The 15,728-nt window shown below is 43.1% G+C and overlaps 1 protein-coding gene across 2 annotated transcripts in view; it reads right to left on the bottom strand.

The window, feature by feature from the left end:
• Window positions 1-15,728, bottom strand: part of Fermt2 (FERM domain containing kindlin 2) — a 66,347-nt gene that overhangs the window by 19,628 nt on the left and 30,991 nt on the right. For both annotated transcript variants that reach the window (XM_052191716.1, XM_052191717.1), the window contains exon 4: window positions 3,255-3,389. In XM_052191716.1, the coding sequence (XP_052047676.1) occupies window positions 3,255-3,389 (135 nt within the window). The remainder of the gene's footprint in view (window positions 1-3,254; window positions 3,390-15,728) is intronic.

Here is a 15,728-nt window from a genome sequence, read left to right as displayed (position 1 = left end):
CATATAAATCTCAACTGTAGTTGGGAAAAATAAATTGAAGAAAATCTCAACCTTTAGGATTTGAATATTTAAAATTCAAATATTCAAAGATATATAGATTATAGATATAGATCCATCCCATCCTTCTTTCCTTCTTTCCTTCCTTCCTTCCTCCCTCCCTCTCCCTCCCTCCCTCTCTCTCTCCTTCTCCCCCCCTCTCTCTCTTTGGATTGGTTTTTTCGAGACAGGGTTTTTCTCTGGAACTCACTCTGTAGACCAGGCTGGCCTCAAACTCAGAAATCCACCTGCCTCTGCCTTCCAGAGTGCTGGGATTACAGGCGTGCACCACCACCACCCGGCCACGTTACAGTTTCTAATTTGGATGATCTCACACTGTTCTGACTACCACACACACATTGTATAGTATAAAGAAAGATTACTTAAGGAACTGAAATTGTTTTTCTTTATAGTAATCGAAGTTAAAAAAAAAAAATCAGTCAAAGCTAGACTCTGGCCTTTGTGTCCTTAGCAGTGGGTTGGGGCACGTGGCCACATGGTCAGAGCTTTCTTTAGCTTTGGGGACAAACAAACCTGACAGACCTCCGCTCTCCTTTACCGGCTCTGATCACAGGCAACTGACTCAGCCTGAGTTTCTCATGCTACCTATTACTCAGAACCGAGGTGAGTTCAACACTAGCCCTGCACGTCCTGTTCAGGAAAATAAGCTGCTCACGGAACATGGCCTTCCACAGCTGCAACCTTTCAACACAACCCTGGCTTTCCTTTCTTAAAAAGATGTGAAGGAACTGCAGATGGCCAGGCGGGTCCCACTGCTCTTCCAGAGGACGGAGGTAGAGTCCCAGCATCCACGTGGCAGCTCACAACTGTCTGAAACAGCAATCTAGGGCTTCTGCCACCCTCATCTGACCTCTGTGAACACTGCACACACGTAGTATGCACAAACATGCATGCAGGCAAAACACCCACACATAAAAAAAAATCTCAAAAAAAAACCCATTAAAGTCTCTTGCGAAGCTGTCCAGTGGCACACTGAACTGCCAGAGAGGTCAAGCCTGAGGAAAGGACTAAAGAATGATGCGTGGTCCAGAACTAAAGATCAGCTATAGTCGGAGTGAAAGGGAAATCACCAGTACTAGGCAGGGGAGGAGAACATCATGAATTCTAAACTACAGTGGGCGTGATCTCTGTCCCCACACAAAGAAGAAACCCAGCGGGTGTAGTTGCTCAGACCTACAGGCAGAGGCTGAGGGTCACCACTGTGGTATGTGAGGTCGGAATGATGTACACAGCAAGCTCCAGCCCTAGCTACATCAAGGCTCCACTCAACTGAAAAACAGAAGCAACTGGCTGAAGGGAGGAAGGAGCAGTAATTACCAAAGAGCCCAAGGGCCGAGGGGTGGGAGTCTGGACTCTGGCGACTGCAGACGTCCTCGTGCTTAGAACAATCTTATCTCATCACTCTGCTCTCCAGAGGACCTGAGTTTGGTTCCCAGCACCCAGGTCGGGTGGGTCACAACCGCCAGCCAGGAGATCAGACGCAGTGGTTTGGCATCTTCCAGCACTGCACACATATGCACCCCTCCCCCACATACACTCATATAAAAGGATTCGGAACTCTGGCCAGCAGACACACACTAAAAATACATACACTTTTAGACCTACATAAAGTGAAATAAAGGACTATGTTCTGAAGACATTATCTGGCCCTAAAGTATCCAATCTTTTTGTTGGAAGAGATCTTCCACTGTTATCTGTTAACATTGGGTGACTTCTGGGGCTAGGTACACTGTCCATATGCTCATATGAGCTTCTAATCCTGGCTATCCATCGGAGCTCCTACAACTGCCTTCATAATTCCCTAGGGTGGTTCACAGAACTCACAAACTTCCTCACTACATCACTACTTCATAACCAAAGGAGTCTACTCAGGGACAGGCAAATGGAAGAGGAATTTCTTGTACCAGGATGATCTTAGTCTGCTAATTCCTTCTGCCATTCTTTTTGCAATAAAATTCTAACCTCTGCCACATCTTTAATCCCTGCACTCAGGAGGCAGGTCTCTTTGTGAGTACCTTGGTCTACATAGAGAGACCCTGTCTCAAAAATTAAACTCAATTCACAAACTAAATTCCTCAACCCATAAAACTGAATATGCCCTGAGATGAGTAATACTGGCCTCTGAATTCCTAGCACATTTTCTAATTCATTTAGCATTTATGTTTAACTCCTCTAAATATAAAAACTGTTTCCCAACTAGCCTGTAACTTCAGAAGTGCGTGCACTGTCTTGTTTGTATTTCTCAAAGTCCAGCCAATGCCGAGTAGTAACAGTGCAGTGCCTTTCTAACTTTCTTGTGCTATAATTCCATCCTAGTTGGATGATAGTTACAGAGCTACCTGAAAGGCTGGGGGTGGGAATCCAGTTTCCCAAGTGCATTACACAGCTATGGACAACGCATGATTTGTGGCTCATTAGAGTTGGCTTTCATCTTCACCATGACAGGATTTACATGGCCAGGAATGAATTACATCAAAGCCAAGTTCAGACATCTTCAGCAGGCAAGGATTCCAAGTAATGGGTGGCCCATGGAAATGTGGTGACCATGATGTTGATATGTCCAGGACTAAAGAACCATTAACCCATTTAGTCTTCCAGAGATTAGAATCACCTACCTGCCTAATGGATGTCATATACTGAGTGCGTTTTAAAGCAAAAAGGGTAAGGGACTCCCTTTGTGTAGGGAATGAACAATTATTAGAGCACACAACTCACCATACACACAGAAGGCCATAAGATGGGAGAATACCTAATTCAGCTTGGGAAGGAATGGGTGCAAATATGAGGACACTTCTCAAGGAAGGACTCCCGAAGAACAAGGCAGGGCTACAGAGACAGGATATGCAGAGCACAGAAAGGTCTTAAGTAATTAAGAAAGGTTTTAGGTACCAATGTATCAACAAAATAGTGATTTTTTTTTCACATTCTACCTATAAAAACGCTTTCAATTTCTGCAAACTAAATAACTGACTCTAACTGTAGAATATCCTTTTTAGACTCTGTGATCAAAGAGGCTCTTTCTTCATTAATCCAATCAGTAACATGACATGATGACAGGCAGGCCCTCAGTACTGTGACTGAGGAGAGAGGCTGAAGGGAACTGGACCACTCTCCTGACCTCTATGAGTCCACACCCTTAACAGAAGACACAGGGTACAGGAGCCTCACGTTCTGCCTTTGCTGAGTCTGGGTCTCACCTGATCCAGGCATGATAAGAGGTCCTTCCAATTCAAGCGCATCATCTTCAGACTGGTCATCTAGCTTTTTCTTTTTTTTCTTTGTGGGATCTCTGGGTTTTTTTAAGAGAGAAAGTTCTTCAGGGTGTCTTATATCTGTTAAATGAAAAGAGGTTAGTACAGTAAGTTTGAGGTGTGAATTTGTCATTTCCTTCTGTGGATGTCAGTATTCTGCCCAACACTCCTATCACATGGAAGACTGACATAAATGATATGCTCAAAGTCCCCCAAATTACAGCAGGAGAGTATACCTAGCTCACACAAGGCCCTGGAGAAAATAAGTCCAAACAATTCATTATTAGATGGTAAGTGTAACAACCTCAAAATTGGACAGAGAAATCTACAGGGCACAGAAGGAAAATCCACTGGAAGGGGTGGTGCATGCCTTTATAATCTCAGGCAGGTAAAACTATGTTCTAATTCAAGGGCAGCCTAGTTTACATATTGAATTCCAGGACAGTCAAGGCTACATAATAATACACTATCTAAAAAACACTGTCCAAAACCATAAAGAAAATCCTAGAATTCTTATTTATTCATTTTTATCCAAGATTTTGTACTATCTGGTACCAATCATTCTCATAAAGTACATTTGGGCATGAAGCTAATTAACTGTAGAGTATCCTTTTTACTCTCCCAAAATTAGTGGGGCCTCAGTTAACACCCCCACGATTGATAAGCAGGTTAAAAATTGTGTGTGCATGTGTGTCCATGAGATAGGCAGTCAGTCAGCATCAGGCATCTTCCTCAACTGTGCCCCATGTTACATTTTAAGGCGAGGTCTTGCACTGAACCTGGAGTGCACTGGCTGGCTGGTCAGTGGCCCTCGTGGCCTTGAGGCCGGCTCCACCTCCCCAGTACCGGTGTGCTTCTACATGACGTCAGGAACGCAAGCGCAGGCCTCCTGCTTATGCGCTAAGTGTTTCCTGTGAGCCAACTCCACCCTCACGGTTATAACCTTGGATGAAAATGGAACGGTCCCAGAAGAGACAGTGCAGTCCTTTTTTTAAAAAGTTTTTTTTTCCTTTTTGAGACATTATATTTCATTTTATTTTTAAGTCATAAAAATAATTTATAATAGTTAAATGCCTCTTAAGTATACACAATATCTTCTGAAGCTAAAAGTAATATGTACTCAACCAGTTTTTAAAATCTATTTGGAACATTAAACATAATAGAAGTAGAAAAAAATCTCTTATGAAATCTTCTATGAAAGGAAATTGTGACAAGTTCCTGATTAGACAGAAACTGTTCCATTCTCCAAGGGAGAATACTCAGCATAATTGTTAATCTGGTGAATTGATTTTCATTCATCATAAAGCTATAGTGGTAACGAGGTAGCCAGAAGATCCATGAAGGTGTCAAGGCAATTCAGAAGGACAGGAAAATCTTCAACAAATACTGCTAAACAATCAAAGATTCAAAGTTTTTAAAGAAAACATTAACATTTACCTAACTCGATGTGTTAAAATTTAATTCTCAGTGAATTGTGAACTTACATCTAAGAGTAAAACTAGAGGACACAGGTAGACCCAGACTGCTTAGAAAGGATAGCGGAAGTTTGAGAATGTCCCCAGACAAGCTCACGGGTGTGAACGCTCGGTTCCCAGCTATCTGAGCGGGTTGTAGAACTCGTAGGCTGTGGAGTCTTGATGAAGGACTACGTCTGTCTGAGGTGGCACTCAGCGGGGCTTTGAGGGTTTACAGCTTCGCCCCACTTGCAGCTCACCCTCTGCTTCATGTGAGTAAGGAGAAGTGTTCAGTCAGCTGCCAGCTGCTGCCACCATGCCTGCTGCCTGCCACCATGCCTCCCTGCATGATGGACACTTACACTCTGGAACCAAAAGCCAAAATAAATGCTTTCACCTGTGAGTTGCTTTTGGTCATGGTGTTTTGTCAGGACAACAGAAAAGTAATTATCTACATCCCTCCCTCCCTCCACTCCACAAACTGCCTTTGAGGCTGGAGAGACAGCTCAACAGTTAAAAGCTCTTGCTGATCTTGCAGAATACCCACATTTACCGGGTGGCTTACGACCACCTGTAACTCTAGGTCCAGGAGAGCTGATGCCCTCTTCTGGCACACAAGTCAAACATAGATACACATGCAGGCAGGCACTCAAGCATAAAATAAAAACACATACATCTTTCAAAAATTTCTTTTACTTCAAACAAACTAACAAAGTGGGGTGGAAATATATCTCAGTGATTAAAAGAACTGGCTGCTCTTCCAGAGAACCCAGATCCGAGTCCCAGTACCACATGGAGGCTCACAAACCTAATTCCAGTTCCAGGGACCCAATACTCTCTTCCTGACTCTGTTTCTTTTTTGGATTTTTGGTTTTTCAAGACAGGGTTTCTCTGTACAGCCTTGGCTGTCCTGGAACTCACTCTGTAGACCAGGCTAGCCTCGAACTCAGAAATCCGCCTGCCTCTGCCTCCCAGAGTGCTGGGATTACAGGTGTGCGCCACCAGCGCCCACCTCTGACTCTGAATGCATTTGGCACCAAATATATGCAGGCAAAACACACATATACATAAAATAAAAATAATAAACAGTTAAACAACCTGATCTTTGAAAGGTAATGTTCAGAAAATAAGAGAAGCAATATACTGGTATAAAATGTTTAGAGACTTGTATTCAAAATATGTGAAGAACATGTACTATTCAAGAATAAGGCCAGCAGGCTGAAGAGCGGAATAAACTCCTGTACGTGGCCCAGACGTACATGAAAAGATAATGGTTACCACTCAAAGAAACGTTTGCTAAATTATGAAATAGCACTATTACCGCAGCCCACCCTACCCTGGACAGAATACAGCATGTTCAAAGACACCGAGGTTGGAGCTAGGACTCAGGCAACAGCCACCTGCAGCTCTCACCTAGCTGGGAAGGGAAATGACAGAGTGTGGAAATGGTTCTTCCGTTTCTTGTAGCTTAAACATGTAGCTAACATATTACTTGGATGTTCTTCCATATACCCAGGAAAGTGAAAGGCACATTTACAACAGCTTTATTCATAAAACTGGGAGTGATTCAAGATGGATAAAAAAAAATGTGGAATTTGCATATCATTGGAAACAATGTTCATACAATAAAGTCCATTCATCAGTAGAAAGAAACAGCCTATTGACACATAGTATAAAGTGAATGTCTCTAAATTAAGTGAAAGAAACTAATCTAAAAGGAGAAAATTATGATTAATATCTATAGTTTCGCTAATTAAATTCCAGAGAATGTGAACGAATTTCAGTGACAGAGAGCAGCTGAGTGGTACCAAAGGACCTCTGGCAGAAGATGGAAATCAACTGTGGTGACTTCACAGTGTAGACATGCTGTGTGTTGAAGCAGGAGGATGTCAAGTTTAGGCTGGACTTTAGAAAGTGGGTTCTAGAGTAAGGCCTTCTCAAAAAACAAAAACAAAACAAAACAAAAAAACCAACAAAAACCAAAAGTTTGACATTTCAAATGGGTATAAGACAGTTGTTTATTGGTTGCATTATAATCTTAATTTAAAAAAAATCTAAAGGGCCAGGTATGGGAGCTCGGGGCCTTTACTCAACAGTGAGCAGACAGAGAACTCTGAGTTCAAGACCAGCCTGGTCTAAATAGTGAGCTCCGGGCCAGGCGGAGTCACTGGTGAGACACTCTCTTAAAAGACAAGGAGAGCCGTGCGGTGGTGGCATGCACCTGTAATCCCAGCACTTGGGAGGCAGAGGCAGGAGGATTTCTGAGTTCGAGGCCAGCCTGGTCTACAGAGTGAGTTCTAGGACAGCCAGGGCTACACAGAGAAATCCTGTCTCGGAAAAAAAAAAAAAATCCAAAACACCAAAAAAGAAAAGAAGAGAAAAGGAGCGGAGCAGGCAGACGAAGGGCCAAGAGTGAAGAGGGGAGAGGGCAGCAGGAAGCAGGCTGGCGCACATGCTCAACCACAGGACCCGCGGCTCAGGAGTGGCGGCCTTCCAGCTTCAGGCTTGTGTTTGACCCACTAGTGTGAGTCACGAGTCACGAGTCAAGAGCTCTCAGTCTCAAGAAACCAGAGACTAAGATCTACAATCTGGCTGAAGGGCCAAGAGGCACAATTTAAGGTAAGAAATGCACCTCCAAATCACCTGAACTCGAACCTGAGATCCTTGTTTACCAGAACTCAGACAAGTTTCCCAGCCTGTCCGGGTCTCAGCTTCCTTATCAACTGCTATAAAAACTAAGGGACAAGAGCTGTTTTATTTTACAAGTCTCCTTTTGTCCATGAGGCACACATCCCATAACTCCCAATGTATGCCCTGCCACTTCAGGTGGCGCCAGGCTCTACAGTATTTCTTGTAAATACACACCTGTAAGAAAGCACACTTCTAAATAAGGCACCATAAGAGATTAATAATAGATCAATTAATAATAGAACAATCACTACACAGACTCTAACAAACAAAAGTCCCATAAATACAGTGTTGCCAATATCAGTGTTTGCCTTTCCTCTGGTATCTGAGACAGACATTCAAGGGCACTTTTAGGCCTCTTTGCAGGCCAAATTGCCAGCACTGTGTCTCTTGCCCTCCGAGACTACTAAAGGTAGGTTAAACACAAGCTACTGAGCGTTTATCTGATATTTGATGACTACTGGGTGGCTAGGGGCAGGGGCTGATTCACCCCCAGTGAGGCAAGGCGAGATTTCACTTCACTTAATACTTGATTTCTAGAATTTTTCATTAAATATTATAAAACTGTGTCTGACCACTAGTAAATGGAATGTTGGGGAGTGAAACCACAGACACAGTGGGAATATAAATTCATGTAATATTTTCTTCTAAGAAAATATAGTTGTGCTAAAAATTGAAATAGAAAAACTATGAATTATTTATAAATGCTCTCTTTTTCTTTTTTTTTTTTCTTTTGAGACAAGATCTTGCTCTGTAGCCCTGGCTGTCCTAGAACTCACTATTTAGACCACGCTGATCTTGAACTCAGAGATCCAGCTGCCTCTGTCTCCTTTAAAATACTTAATAAAGATTTACTTATTTTATGTATGTGAGTACACTGTCACTGTCTTCAGACACACCAGAAGAGGGCATCAGATCCCACTACAGATGGTTGTGAACAACCAGGTGGTTGCTGGGAATAGAACTCAGGACCCCTAGGAAGAGCAGTCAGTGCTCTTAACTGATGAGCCATCTCTTAAGCACCCCTAAAATATTTTCTTATTGAAGCATAATTATGTAGATAATTTTAACATCTACACAGTATTCTCTGTAAATATGACTACTTATTTTAATTCTGATATAAATATTTCTACAAACACCTATGTTCATCTTTTTCTACTCCATATTTCTTTTGCAATTGTGTGTGTGTGTGTGTGTGTGTGTGTGTGAATGACTGGATTACTACCAGAGGCATGCTAATTTAAAGCAAAAGTAGAGCAATAGGCATATATCTTACTTTTTAAACACTGGCTTTGAACTCTGTAGATAGCCGAGGATGACCTTTGACTCCAGGTCTTCCTGAATTCTCTACCTTCCAAGCAAGGACTAGGATGACAGATATGATGGCTAGTTGTAATTGATAACTTAATACAATTGAAAATTAGCTGAGAATACTGTGGCTTCTCTTCAGAAGGTATAAATACACCATTCTCCAGGCTTGGGTTCTGGAATGTGTTATCTGACAGGTAATTAATATCTGGAATATATTTATTTAAAGACTCAAAACATTAAATAACCCCTCCCCTTAAACCATCCAATCAAAAATAGGCAAATGAATCCCACAGTAGAAATACAGAGAGGGCTAGAGAGGCGGCTCCACGGTTAACAGCACAGCACTGGCTGCCTTCCCAGGGGACCTGGGCTGGGTCCCAGCACCCACTCAGCAGCTCATCACTGTCTAATTCCAGTCCATGTGACCACCATGGGCACATCACACACGTGGTACATAGACATATACAAAGGCAAAGCACACACATAAAATATTTAAATTTAAAGATTAGATTCTAAAGGAGAAGAAATACAGAGAGCCAGTAAGTATTTAAAATAAAATTAATATCATTAGTGATCTAATAAATGCAAATAAAAACCACACTGAAATTTCATCTCACCCCAGTGAAAGTGGCTATCATCCAAAAATCCAACGTGGAGCTAGAGAGACGGCTAAGCAACTAAAGAATACTGGCAGCTCTTCCAGAGGACCCAGGCTCAATTCCTATCACCCACGTGGCAGTTCCTAACTGTCTATATAACTCCAGTCCTGGGAGACCTAATGCCCTCTTTGGCTTCTTTGGGCACCAGGCACAGACATGATGCACAGACAAACATGCAGGGAAACATATCCACAAAATAAAAATGTAAAAACCCTTTATTACTACTAATGAGCATGCACTAGTACAGCCACTACAGAAATCTGTGTGGACCTTTCTCTCAAAACTGAAAATCGAGCTATTGTCTGCTCCAGCTGTAGCAGGCCTGGATACACACTCAGGGTCTTTCAGAAAGTCAGCATCTACGCCATTCATGAGAGCTGAGCTTTGGGACTGGCCTCGATAATCAGCAGATGAATGGATATCATAGACATTGCGATATGTAAACACAACAATTTCATTCTGCTGGAAGAATAAAATTAATGACATTTTCAGAAAAATGAATAGAATTGAAGAGTTAAAGACTAATATTCCATTTTTCTCATAATCAGAATCTCTCTACACACACACTCTCTCACACACACACACTCACAAACACACACACAAGCACATACATACTTATGTGTGAACATGAAATCAGAAGGGGATCATGTGGGAGGATGAAGGGCCAAACGATATGTAAGAGAACATACGACATCATGGGGAAGGAAGAGATAAGCCTGTGTTTAGGGGAATCTACATTTATCAATCTACACACAGGCAGGAAACCATGATAAGTGTGAGGAGAAACGGGCGGGTCATGGGGCAGGCTATGAGCAAAGTGTGATAGGATGTATGCAGGACAATGGCGTATGGCTATCCGTGCTTTGTACCACTAGCAACATGACAAAAACAATACAGTGATTTTATTCACATAACTAAGAAGCAAGGGTTTTTCTTTTCGAGACAGGGTCTCCTTCACCATGTAGCCTTGAACCCCTAGCCATCTGCCTGCCTCTGTCTCTGAGTGCTGTGATTAGAGGCGTGGACCTCCATGGCTGGCTCTTCATTCTTATGTAATATTAGTTCACCCCTATGTGTAGCATTTAGATCTGATGCCTCATTACTAACTGGGTATGTTCAGAAACCCAGAAGAAATTTCAGGTGAATGTTCTGATCTGTATTTACTTAATATAAATGAATCACATGATTCTCCTAGACTACTTTTCCTTTTTCATACACATATGTGGTGTATATATCTACGCCCATGTATGTGTGGACATGCATGATGTGTGCATATTCATGAAGGACCAGGAATCTTCCTCCAGCATTTTTCTACCTTATTTACTGGCGGAGAGTTTCTATATCAAATTCAGAAACATAGCTAAGTCTCACTAGCCAGGCTGCTCCAGATCGCTGGTCTCTGCCGTCCCTGTCTTGTACAGTCCAGCCACCAGGCCCACCCAGAATGCAGCTGGCTCTGCAGATTCAACTCTACACCTCTATGGGTGCACAACAAGTACTTTCCACTGCTGAGCTATATCCACAGCCCACAGACTACTTCTTAAAGCAACAAATTTAACATCTGACAGACCTTACATGGTGGCCTCTTCACTGTCAATTTGATCGGCAGGAGAGCACAGATATGTAAGACTAGTGAAGCACTCCTCTGGGCCTGCGTGTGAGGGCACTCCTGTGAGGACTAAGGGGGAAGTGGCTGCCCAGAAGGTGGACAGCCTGGGTCCTATATGGAATTAGAAGCAACAAAGAAAAAAGCCCATGGCACAGGCACTTCCTGTGCTCCACCAGACCCCTTCTGCCACGATGGATGGAAACCTGTAAAGCCGATGTCCCTTTCAGCTGTTTCTCTGGTATATGTCACAGTCACAGTGACTAACAGGTATTTATGAGCTGCACTCTTGGTACTCAGTGCACCCTTGGGTTTAAATGCCATCACTGCCATGTATGGAGAAGAGAGGGACATAAGAACATTCCATGCTGGGCTGGAGAGATGGTTTGGCAGGCAGTTCAAGAGCACATACTGCTCTTGCAGAGGACCTGAGTTCAATTCCCAGCGCCCACATGAGGCAGCTCACCATCAGCTTTAACACAGTTACAGGGGGATCTGACTCCTCTGGCCTCTGAGGGAACCTGTACTCATGCGCACCCCAAACAAATAGACAAATACATAATTAAAAATAATAAATCTTTTAAAAAATAAAGTTTACGCTTACTTCCTGCTTCGGTACGAAGTAGGGCCAGGCTGGTGGCGCCGCAGCGGCAAGCTTTCTTTCCCCCACAGTTGTTTCCCCTTAGATAAACTACATTAGTATATGGGAAAAAATCCAAAACACCGGAGGGCACAAAGGGAGTCAGCCGAGCTGTGACACACCTCCACCACCCCTGTCACTGACCAGCTGGAGAGGGAAGCATGTGTCATCTGAAGTCTTCGTAAGTGCTCTGGTATGTTTCCTAGGTTCTGAGAATTTCTGCACTGCTCATTCATACACTGAGAGTTTTGTTCCTAAGTCATTTCCTGTCCAGCTCACAGCGATAAATGTAACTAAGACAGCAACAATAAACTGGTAACTAACTTTTCAGTCTATTATAAGCAGTTAATCAACTGGACCAATGGGAACTGCTTGTCCAGTCAATCAAAACAGTAAACAATATCAACCAGACTGATGTTCTAGACGGACTACACCGGGTGAACAATTCGCTTGGAGACCTGCGTTTTGCTTAGCATGCATGGGAGTTGAGTTCTGACAAAGGCTCTCTAGGGTGAGTTTTATTCCTTCCTTGCCTCAGTCCTCTGCTTGCTGACAGTCTCTCCCTTGGCCTGCATAAGCCACTGGCTGCACAGGAAATATCGCTAGTTGATTCTCATTTTATTATAGTGACGGCAAGAGGTAGACCTAATCATTCATGTAGGAGACTGTCGTACTAATGAAAGGAAGCTTAGAATTTACTGATTTATGCGCTAGAGAGATAACTCAGGGATTAAGAGCTCACAGGCTCATGCAGAGGACCCACGTTCATTCCTGGCACCCACGGCGGATGGCTCACAACAGGCTATATAAACTCTAGTTTCAGGGGATCCAACACCCTCTTCTGTATAAACTGGCCTGCAGACACACACACCTACACTTTTTTTTTAAAAAATAAAAAGCAGACTTGACTTTGTGCCTTTTTTCAGGGACTGGTAAGTCTAAAGCATCTAAATTAAGTGTAAGAGTGGGACTGGAGGACGATACAGGACTGAGACATGTCAGACATAAAACATACATCCCACTGCATAATAAACGTAGCTGGCAATCACAAGGACTATACAGAACAACATTCCTGCATCTCTTGCCACTCCATTAAACTATGTAACAGCGGCTTTAATGCTTATGAAATCAGCATTATCAAACTGACTGATAATCTAGATGGACTACATAAATACTGTACATGTATGTATAACACAAGTGCATGTATACCTGCATACATATATAAAGTTATAGGGCCTAGACATAGAGGAACTAAGAATGAGTACATCGGAGGTGTCTGAGGAAAATAATTTTAGATTTTCTTTAAAGAAAATGTTTCTTGTGAGTTTCTGATTAAGTATAATGAGTCTGTGCGTTAATTGTTTTTACTTTTCCCAAATGACAAAGAAATACCTGCCTGGAAAGAGTTTTCAAGGGGGCAGGGGAGCACAGCAGTGTCAAGAGGTACACGCAATGGAATACGTTTATAATACTGGCACTTGAGAAGCTGAGGCAGCAGGATGCCTACAAGTTCAAAGCCAACCTATGCCTAGGCACAAAGCAAGATCTTGTTTCCAAGAAACAAAACTATGAACAAATGCAAACTAAATAATGAGAAGAAATAAGCCAGACAGAAGAGCAGGAACTGGCTGACCAATGTGGTGAAGTATCAGAGGAGAGAGAGGCAAGGGCCACTGACTCACTGGGCCAAACGCCAGGAACGCAGACACCGAAACCCAAGCACTGTAGGTGGAAACACTTTGCCATAGCCTCCTGCTCCATTACTGTGTTAAATCCACCTCACCTGCCTATAGGATCCTCTCAACAGAAAACTGAAACAGCACAGGATGAAGTCCTTGAGCTGATGAGCTGAAACACTCAGGGTCGGCACTCTGCTCTCTGAGGCAGGGCAGCGACCTAAGCCCCAGCCAAAACTCCCTATCAGAAATGCAGGCATCATCATGGAACTGTGAATGGACATTTAAGAAAGGCTTCAAGGAGAGACACTCTAGAGACAACCCCTGCTTTACATTTCAACAATGTGGGACACTGCTGTGAAGGTTATTAGGCATCCGATCTCAGGGGGACAGATGGGTTATCTGGATGTCCTTTATAAACAAGAGAGGCTGAAGAAAGAGGCACAAGAAAGATGAGCGAGGAGAGGTCAGATGAACTTGAGAACTCAGGAGGTCTCAGAAATTGGGGAGGGGGGAACCTTATTCCACAACTACAAGAAACCACACTATGGCATGAAGAACTCACGTTTAGAGTGCGGAGGAGGGAACAAAGACCTCAGATAGTCACACTGATGTGCCCAGACCCTCAGCCTTCAAGATAAAAATTCTGAGTTTTCAGCTGCTAAATTTATATTTCCTTATGGTGGCAATGAAATGATAATAATTTCAAATATGAAAGTCAGAGACATAGCTCAATAGTAGAGGTCTTGTATGCACAAAACAAGCAATACAGGAGAAGCACCGTACGAGTATAAAATGAAACTACTTCAATAAACACGCTAAAAAAGATGAGAGAAGGGCATCTGTGAGAGAAGACAGGGCATCCAAGAGGCAGAGACTAAGAGGTTTAGATATTAACAAGGAGAGGGGTTTCTATGTGTTGTCACTCTTCGACTGAGGCACAACTGTATTACAAGCCACTGTGGTCTTAAATCTATTGATCATCTGTGCAACAAACACTCAGGAAATACAGTGAGAAGGGTGTGGTGCCACAGTGCAAACTCCAGTACAAGACACGCAGTTATTACTGAGAGGGTCAACCCAAGACACTGCCAACAGCGCACACCAACGGCAAGTGAGCAAACAAGGGGGGAGAACTAGCAAGGAAATAGTAACAGGAAAACCGGGTGGGCCCTCCGAAGTCTCCGGAATATGTATGCGTATATGGAGGGTCTGATGACAATTTGCAGAAATCAGACCTTACGCAGGAAGGGTCTCGGAAGCGGAGCTCAGGTCTTCAGGCTCGGGGATAACACCTTCACCTGATGAGCTGCATCTCCAGTGGCTTTATTTACAATAGTCCAAACTAGAGGGAATCAATGTGCCCTGAAATTGATAATGTATTATTACTTTTTTGTTTTTGTGATAAAGCATCCTACAGAAGAATTTAATTTTAGCTTACGGTTTCACAAAGGTAGGAGTCTCTAATGATGAGAAACCATGACAACAGGAACAGGAAGCTAGGAGACTACATTTTTTTACTGTGAGCACAAGGCAGATATTTCCAGGAACAAACTTCTTCTAGCAAGACTGTGCGACCCAAACCTTCCCAAACGGCACCATGCCACCAACTGGGGACCAAATGTGCAAACATCTGAGCCTATGAGGGACATTTCCCATCCAAACCACCACAGGTAAATTATACGTGAAGGGCTGAAAGAATATGCTAAGTGGGAAAAGCCAAATTGAAAAGGCCCTATACATCATGGTTATGCTAAAGTGACACTTGAGAAAAGGCAGCCCTTAAAGTGATAGAAGACAGATCAGTGGTTCATGGGGAAGAATAGCAAAGGGGACGAGAAAACTCTAGGGAGAGGAAACTCAGGATGAGGAGAGGAAACTCTAGGATGAGGAAAGGAAACTCTAGGATGGGGAGAGGAAACTCTAGATTGAGGAAAACTCTAGGATGAGGAGAGGAAACTCTAGGACAAGGAAACTCTAGGATGAGAAGAGGAAACTCTAGGTGCTGACACCTGCCTTATCATACCGCTGTAGGCTTATCGAAAATGCATTCTATATTCTCTGAAGATTATATACCTCAGTCAAACTGACCAGATAGTTATGTGAGGGGTTGGGGAAATGGTTCAGCTGTTAAAGCTGACTGCTTTTCCAGAGGACCCAGGTTGGATTCCCAGCACCCACACAGCAGCTCAAAACCATTTATAATTCCACTTCTAAGGGATCTGACACGCTCTTCTGGTCTTAGGAGGTGCCAGGTAGATATGTGGTGCGTAGACAGACATGCAGACAAAACACACATGAAGAAAATAAAATTTAAAAGTTAAGTGAGAAAGGAGCATGGTGCAGGCAAACTCACAGACCTCTTTTTAACCCTCCTCTCTGCTTG

Source organism: Apodemus sylvaticus, chromosome 8 (assembly GCF_947179515.1).
Source record: "Apodemus sylvaticus chromosome 8, mApoSyl1.1, whole genome shotgun sequence".
NCBI classification, from domain to species: Eukaryota; Metazoa; Chordata; class Mammalia; order Rodentia; family Muridae; genus Apodemus; species Apodemus sylvaticus.
Note: the sequence above shows the minus strand (reverse complement) of the source record. Positions and strands in the feature narration are given on the sequence as shown.